The 9011-nt window shown below is 41.4% G+C and overlaps 1 protein-coding gene across 5 annotated transcripts in view; it reads right to left on the bottom strand.

Moving 5' to 3' along the window:
* The window catches only part of HERC2 (HECT and RLD domain containing E3 ubiquitin protein ligase 2), a 228097-nt gene extending 219528 nt beyond the window's left edge, over positions 1–8569 (bottom strand). For 4 of the 5 annotated variants that reach the window (XM_067742325.1, XM_067742323.1, XM_067742327.1 and 1 more), the window contains exons 1-2: positions 8245–8569; positions 7767–7869 (exon numbers count right to left, since the gene is read on the bottom strand). In XM_067742325.1, coding sequence (XP_067598426.1) covers positions 7767–7838 — 72 coding nt within the window. In that variant the 5' untranslated portion in view covers positions 7839–7869; positions 8245–8569. The remainder of the gene's footprint in view (positions 1–7766; positions 7870–8244) is intronic. The other variant, XM_067742326.1, reaches the window with a different exon arrangement.
* Positions 8570–9011: the final 442 nt, after the last annotated feature.

Below are 9011 nucleotides of genomic sequence, written 5' to 3' on the forward strand. Positions count from 1 at the left end.
AAATAATCATGGCACTGGAAGAATAACCTGCACAAGCAGTGAAAGTCACTTCAATTTGGCAGTTTAAGAGTATTTGTACAACAGTCTATAAATAGTTTGTCTTTATTAGTAGGTAATTTACATAAACGTTCCCAATGGGTGACAACACAGATCTTAAATTTTAACTTTTTTCACATAGAATCCAGATGCCTCTGATTAGCATTATTCAGTCTTAGGACCCTTTTCCAATGTGCTCTTACATTCTTACCTCACACCTCTAAAATGACACAGCAGGTAAAGGCATTTTCATCCTGAAAAGAAGCCAGCAAGGGGGCTAGTAATAGGCCCAGTTTTGAGGGTCAGGAACTAAAACTTAGGAGTTCAATTACCTGACCAAGATCACACAACACCGAGGCTGTCAGAGTTTTTGGGAAGAGGCCTAACTCTCAAGCTTGTTCTCTTCTCACCAACACCACATGCACCAACACATGCAGTAAGGAGGCCTGGGGGAGCCATCACAGGTGCTACCAATACTTGAAAACCAAATAGAATTGGGCAAGAGGACCCTGAAGGTATCTATTAAAATAACTACTTCAGAACTGTATAATTACACAATATAATCCGAAATAGAATATGCCAAATGAAATAAATGGCATTTTGATTAACTTATAGTTAGAAAATGTTTATTTCTTCTATTTTTAAAATATGCCTGAAATGTGATCTGTTCAAATATTTGCAGATGACTAAAGTAAAGATATCTGGTTTTTTTTCTTAGCCTTGCAGAAAAATACTTTCTAAACACCTACTGAACACAGGACAATATACCAATTCCAAAAAATTTTAAGAACAGGTTTCTAGAACTGGAAAGGTCAGAAAGAAACATAAAGTACATCTGTTTGAAGACATCCAGGCAGCAAGGAGAGGAGGACAGCCCAGGGAGCCGAAGGCTGCTTCCCTAGAGGCACCTGCCAATTCTGCGAGCAGGGCTGAGACCAAGCACAGCTCAGTGGAGCTGCTGAGAGGCTAGAGCCATGGTCCTCACAGGAAAGAGGCCTGTGAGGAAGAGGGAAACATGCCACGCTTTGAGCAGAACTCCGAAGGGACACACACACACACACAGAAGTACGGGTGAGGTACAAGCAGGCCGGTAGGAGCCCCGTTTTGAACCATCACAGTTCCCTGCTGCTCTGAAGTAACCTGAGGTCACTAGTGCTACTAGTTTGACAGATCCTCTCTGGAAGAGGAAAGCGTTACCCAGTATCCCCAAGTGATCACAACGATTTTTCATGTACAATACCTAGAACTCAAACAAAAATAAAAATGGGTAAGATAAGGCCACATGACTGAAAAATGAAGAAAATGGAAGACAGCATAAGCAAATCAAGAGTGTATCCAGAAAAGAGACATACAGATACAGACTTTGCCCTAAAAAGGAAAGCCCAAGTAACAGATTAAAGTGCTGACACTTTCCCTGGCAGATGCCAGCCCAGGGCAGTGAGGGGAAGGGCAGAGGGGGAGGTAAGACAAGGAAGCATAGGAAGCAAATGATGCAGCAAGTTACTACAGGGGTCAGCAAATTAAGGCCCACCAGGGGCCAAACGTGGCCCACGACCTGATTTTAGATGGCCCTCAAGCTAAGAGTGGCTTTTACATTTTTCAATGATCGAAAAATAACCAAGGAAAATATTTCATGACACATGAAAATTATGACATTCAAACTTCAGTATCCATAAAGTTTCTGGAGCCTACCAACATGTACTTGTTTTATGTACCGGCCGTAGCTGCTTTCGCATGACAACAGCAGAGGTGAGCAGCTGTTACAGAGGACACATGGCCCACAGAAATATTTACGATCTGGCCCTTTACAGGAAAAGTCTGTAGACTCCCGTTTTACTGCACCGGTCCCCACTCCATGGTGTGCGGCAGGTATACTCTCCAGGCATGTGGGGCTCTTCGCCAAGGTCTCCGAGAAGAAACCACAGACCCGTCCAAGGAGGGAAAAAAAGGGGGTGGGGGGTGGGAATTAAAATACCCAGTTCCCGTATCTCTCCTTACCAAGCGGTGAATGTTCGCCCTGTGGAAAGTGAGCTCCTGCTCTCCCCCACCTTCCAGACGATGTCACCTGCAACTCCATGGTAGGCAGCTGGGAAGCCCTAACCTACACCCTGCTGTGTGACGTTACATCTAAGACGAAGAGTGGAAGGGCAGCCCACAGGCACGCTGGGGTATCAACCCAGAGGGAAAGGGAGATGCAGTCGAGGAATCTAAAGAGGCTGCACAAGGTTTAACGTGTTCAAGCAATTAAAAGATCACATGAACAATTTCAGCAGAGAACTGGAAACTATAGAAAAGTACCTAATGTGGCAGTTAAGCAAACTGCCAAAACACTTCAAACTAAACATTTAAAATAGATGCATTTTACTAAATATAATTATACCTCAATAAAATGCATTCAAACAAAAATGTGGAAATTCTAAAACCAAAACAAACAATATCTAAAATTAAGAAGTCAATAAATGAGATTAAAAGCAGATTGGGAAGGCCTGTGCTTCCACCTGTGAAGAATTAACTTCTTTAGGAATTACCTGTCTGGTAGAAAACCAGACAGAATATATCAAACAGCTGTTTTCCAACATTGGACAACAGACAGCCCAGAACTGTGATCCCTGAGAAGGGCAACAAATGAAGTAAGGGCTACAACTTCCCAAACTTAATGCCTAGAAGCAGCTTCCAGGCTGCAACACAGGAAAGGGGAACCCAAATAGAGCCCAGAGGTCTTGCTGAATGGAGGAGACAGACCAGCTATAAGTAGGTCAAAATGACAAGAATACAGGAGAGGAAGTTGGCTGCAGAGAGGCTGATCTCTGGAGATGGGAAGAGGGGACCCCTTGAGATTCTGGCTGAGAACTGATCTGGGTATGAGTTGAGAACACTCCCAAGGCTGGGGAAAGCAGCACTAAAAAGGAGTAGGCAGAATCCCTATGATTCACAGTCTGGGAAATCTTGTGTTTCCACCAACCAGAATAGAAAGACCTCCCAACACATGAAGCATTAGAGTCCTGAGAAGGACATTGCCTTAATAAGGCAGATAAATTAGCCCAAGATTAAAGGCTGTGCTAGATCAGCCCAAACAAACCTTAGGATCAATCTTTGAAAGGCCAAATTGATCCCAAGTAACTTACATGCATGCCAGACAAAACTAATGCTCTGTAAAAGAATAAAACAAAATCTAACACAGAATAACATAATATTTATTTATAATGTCCAACATTTAATAAAAAATTACCAGGCATGCAAACATGTCCCATAACCAGAGCAATAAATCAACAGAAATGATAGATTCAGTCAATCGAAATAAATGCAGAAATTACAGACATGATGGAATTAGCAGACAAGAATGTTAAAAGCTCTATTATAGATATGTTCCATGTACTCACAGAGAGGAAAATATGAACATCATGACAAGTGAAATGGAAGATATAAAAAGGAATGGAATGGAATCTCTAAAGATGAAAATACAAGACCTAAAGTGAAAACTTCAATGCATAGGATTACTAAATTAGACACTGCAGAACAGTTCTACTATAATCCAACATGTCTAAGCATACAGCTGTTGTAACAGCTATGCTCTCTCCCTTTTAAAACTCACTCTGGGTTCTACCCATAACTATAGGTTTAATGCCCACCACCAGTCTTCATGTCCATGTACAGTCATTCAGTCATCTAAAGATCTTTCTCTACTCAACTCCTCAGGAAGGGCTCTTGGAAACAATATTTTCTGAGTTCCTGCTCATTGATAAACTTGTGTCCTTTTTACCTGAAAAGTCAGTTCTGCTAGAACATAAAATCCTTGGCTCACATTTTCTTTTCTCGGGTGCCATGAATATGTTACTCAGCTTTCTTCTGCATAAGGCCTTGTTGTCAAGTCTGATGATAAACTCATTTTCTTTCCTTTATAACTATTATTAGTCTTTTCCAAGAACCAAAGCTAAAAGTCAGTTCTTTAAAAAAAAGACTACCAAAATATATAAACCCCTGACAAGACAGGTCCAAAGTACAGAAAAGATACAAACAACCAAAATCATGAATAAAAAATTGAGCAATACTACCTATTCACAGACACGAAAGAAATCACAAGAAGTCATTATGAAAATCAATTAAGTTACCTGTGTGTACAACATCCTTTTCCTTCTATGTATCATCTGTCAACTGGAAAACCTTAGATTTGAATTTACCAAGATGTTCATGTTTACATTTTTTAATCTACTGATATTTCTAAGTGTAAAGTGACAATATATACATTTAATAACTTTAAGTTTAAAAGCTAACTTTCATGCTGAATCATTTTAAATTGATGACTAGAAGAAAAGAAAAATTCAATCTGAGTTGCATTATTGATATAGTCAACAACTTTGATGGGCCTCAAAGGCATTATACCGAGTGAACAAAGCCAGTTTCAAAAGGTCACATACCATATGACATTCTCGAAATGACAAAATTATACAGATGGAGAACAGATTAGTGATTGCCAGGGGTCAAAGATGGTAGAGGAAGTTGAGTGTGACTATAGAGGGACAGCAGGAGGGAGATCTCTGTGGTGATGGAACACTTCTGAATCTTAATTGTGGTGGTGGTTACATGAATAATCACATATGATAAAATGGCATAGAACTATGCTCACATTGTACCAATGTCAATTTGCTGGTTTTAATATTATACTATAGTTACCTAAGATTGTACCACTGGGGGAGTCTGGAAGAAGAGTATACCGTGACCTCTCTACTTTCTTTGCAACTTCCTGTGGGTCTATTATTATTTCAAAATAAAAAGTTTTAAAAATTGCTTCATACATACCTAATTTCATGTTCCACTTCAAAGAACCCAAAAATAGAAACCCAAAAATAGGAGATTGATCTGAGTACAGCTTATTCAAGAAAGAACAGGATAACACCAGCCATTTGTGGACCCCGGCTCAAAGACACACCCTTAAGCTTACATCAAGACTAGCAAGGGACTTCCCCGGTGGTCCAGTGGTTAAGCCTCTGCTCTTCCACTGTGGGGGGGCACGGGTTCGATCCCTGGTCAGGGAACTAAGATCCCACATGCCATATGGCACAGCCAAAAAGAAGAAAAAAAAAAAACAAGACTAGGAAATAAATATGCATATGTATTTTAAGAATAAAAAGTTTTTAAGGTATTATGTACTATTTTTATAGTTCTTTTGCTTAACTGACTTTTTGGTTCACCAAAAAAACTACCAATCACATTAGACAGAAGGACTTTTACTGTAAATATAAACATGGTAATGGTAGTGATTATGTAGCTAACACTTCTTAGCTCTGTATTTGCTGCCTCCTCAAGAGAGTTGTGAAGGAAGATGGCGATTCAAGGAACTCCACACAACAACCAGAAAAGAGTACTGAAGAAGTAAAAGGCATTATATATGTAAAAACCAGATATATGTCTGCCATACAATGGGTACTCCATTAGAGGCAGCTGGTTACAAAGTCCCAGGCCTGAGGGATCTAAATGTCTCTGATCAAGAAAGTCTAGGATTAGTGTCTATATTCTCTATAATAGACATATTAAAACTTTTCAGTCTCCAAAAATTTTTCCTTTCTAAAGTCACTGAAAACTTCACAGGCATTTCAAATAAAAACAGCCATAGAAAAATAGATTAGCTAACTCTTACAGCTAAGAAACATGCTTCTACCCCACATATTATTCATTACCCAGGTGTCAATCCTGCTCCCAATACAGAAGCCTACTTCAGGAAGGGGACCCTTCCCACTCCAGGTGGGAGAGACATCCCCAACAAGGTAAGTGTAAAACCCATCAGCATAAGGCTGGCATCCACAATATATGTTTTCAGGAAAGATTCCAAAGAGTAAACCATGTCTAAGTTATTCCTTAGGGTAAAACAACAACATTCATTCCTCACATTTAATAAGCAATGCTGGAGAAATTGTATAAAACCAAGGTCACCAATCACTTTTTTCACACTATTTTCATTTATCTCACAGCTTCAACACCCATACTACATTTTTCCTCTATCCAAAACCTAGGTGTCTTCACTTATTCCTAGGACCTAGGTCTCTTCACTTATTCCTAGGAGTTCGGAAGACTTCTGAATAGTACTCAAATGTCTAAAGAAGGGCCAAGCACTGTATATTACACTAAATAAACCAAAGGTAAAATGGTAATCACTCTAAGGCATGAGTGGTGTTTCTATCTATGTGTATCTGCCTGACTCATTGTAGGCACTCAACTCAGCATTAAACCGGTTTTAGATCAAGATGCTAAAACTCATATTTAGCAATTATTCAATTATAATTACTAAGGGAAAAAAAACTTCATTAGGTAAAGTTCTTTACTTCAAAAAGTTTTGTAAAATATATAAACACTAATACAAAAACAATTCTTGGGACTTCCCTGGTGGTCCTGTGGGTAAGACTCTGCGCTCCCAATGCAGGGGGCCAGGGTTCAATCCCTGGTCAGGGAACTAGATCCCTCATGCATGCCGCAACTAAGAAGTCCACATGTCTCAACTAAAGATCCCGAGTGCGGCAACTAAGACCCAGCACAGCCAAAATAAATAAAATAAATAAATTTTCTTTTAAATTTTTTTAAATAAAAAAATAAAAACAATTCTTAAAATCAGTTTGCCGGAATCTCAAGATTTTGTAAATAAGAAATTATTCATCTCTCACTTCCCCCACCCCTGCTTAAAAAAAAAAAAGTCAAAGGAAAACAGAAAGTAATTGCTAAATAAAAGGTAATGTTTAAATTAAAAAAATAAAAAGTCACTACTTTGCCAATTCTTAACCCAATTCTTCTTGGGTTAACCATCCCATCACCCACAACATAGTTCTTAACACTTGGCTCTGAAACCAACTGGGACTCCACACTTAAAAAAAAAAATGTAAGAAGGGCAATAACGCTTCACTACAAATATCTAAGATCAACTGATTACAGAATACATGACTTGCGTCATGCAGTAGGTAAGACTGTATTTAAACAAGGTTAAGATTACTTGAGAAATACTTAAAATGGTTAACCTCAGGGAAGAGGGAAAAAACACATATACACAACAAAATATTTCAGCCATTTCTTTCTGAGGGCAACAGGGAGTTACAAACAGTTTTTCCATTTGCAAACAAAACTAACTTGGGATAAAGAAAAGACTACAGAAACATCATCATTATTTATTTGACAATTTCTGGACAAGCATGCAATTACCTTAAAACAAATTATTAGAGAGTCTAAGGCTAACATTTTGTTTCCACATGTTCTTGATATGAAAATCCAAGCACTCCTCTTAATAAGACCAATGAGAATACAAAACAAACAGCTCAACTGAACCCTTGTCTCTCCAGAAACACAATCCCATAAAAATGAGTTTCTGCAGGACATAATAAATGACTGTATGTCACTTCTCCCCCACATAATTAACTGAACATCTCAAAAAGTATCACTAAACAGTCACCAAGATATGGCTAAGAATGATACAGACCTCTTAAAATATAATAACAAAAAATTTTTGCATAATATGTCGTTTCTTGCACTTATAAATAACTGTAATTAAAATGTAGCCACACACACTATAAATAGAGCAATAAAAACTGACACAATAAAAGGTACATTTAAAGTTATAGAAAACAAACCTGCTTCTCTAATATGGCAAGATCTGATCTGCATGCCCTTACATATCCTAAAGAAAGTGTTCACCAGAAGTTTAACTATGTAGGCAAGGAAAACACCAGGAAAAAGGAATGTCAAAACCCCACCTGTATATCTGTTTTCAACCATTTGGAGTCAAGTCGAGCCTGAGCAGCCAAACAGAAAGAATCAGAAGGCATCTTTCCCCCGATTTCCTCCCAGTCGTCAAACCTGCAAGTAAAACAGAAACGCTGAAGACCTAAACCTTTTCAGAATTTTGCAAAGACCCTACCGCAAGATTTAATGCGGCAAAAAGAGGGAACAGGAAGGAGGGAGAGGAGAAGCTCTGGAGGAGGGGAGTGAGAGGAGGAGAGAGGGAAAGAGAAAGATGGGGCGAGAAAGGAAAAAGCCTACTTCCAGTCCAGGTAAGAGTCACACACGGGATTCGCCCGGGTCTGTACCACGTCGGCGAGACCTTGAGAATGGACGGTTACAAGACCAAATCACAATGTCACCCCTTCCCTTAAATCCAAAAGGTAAACACACAGACTGCAAAAAGCCCACATCTCAACGACAAATGACACCAGAACGCATCCTCCGCTTTACCTCAGGCCAGAACTGGTGCGTGAAATAAATTAACCAAAATTCACGTCTGCAGAAAAATCCAAAACAATAATCACTTGGAAATGAAAAGACAGCCCGAGACGCGCGCCGCGGGCGGTCCGTGCAGGCCCCGGTCCGGCGGCTGCGCCAACGCCCGCCGTGCCCCGGTTTGGCCCGGCCCCGGCCTGCACCGCCTCAGCGGCCGGCCGCCCTCGCCGCCCCCCTAGAACGAAGACCGGACGGCAGAGGCCCGGCTGCCTGGCTCCAGCGCGTGAGGACACAGCCCCAAAAGCCACGGGCTAAACCGGCGCTCCCAATCCCGGGGCCTGCAATCCCGGCGCCTCCAGAGGCCGGCGGGGCGGGCCGACGCGGGACTACGGCCCACGCTGCCCAGCCAATCGCATCGAGGCGTCTCCGCAGGCCCAGCCAATGGGGAAGAGGAACATCCCCGCCCCTTCTGCCGACTCTCCAAGTTTCCTTCAATCCGGCTCCTCTTCCTCCTTGAGCTCACCCCCTTGCGGTCAAGGCCAACCGAAGACGCCGAGAGGCGGGATTTCCGCCGCACGCACGCACGCACGCACAAGCTCCTGAACCGGACTTCTCCCAACGCTCCCAGAAAGGCAGCCGGTGGGGAGACAGCATGGTGATGCAGGGTGGCTCGGCTTGGTCGGCGCTAGGGCTGAAGGTGAGGCGGGATGGGGTCTGCAAGAGCCTCTTGCTGCCTGTCCCACTGAATGCAACCAAAACCTTGCGCAGAATACATGGAGCAG

The sequence above is a fragment of the Pseudorca crassidens genome, chromosome 6 (assembly GCF_039906515.1).
Source record: "Pseudorca crassidens isolate mPseCra1 chromosome 6, mPseCra1.hap1, whole genome shotgun sequence".
Classification (NCBI taxonomy): Eukaryota; Metazoa; Chordata; class Mammalia; order Artiodactyla; family Delphinidae; genus Pseudorca; species Pseudorca crassidens.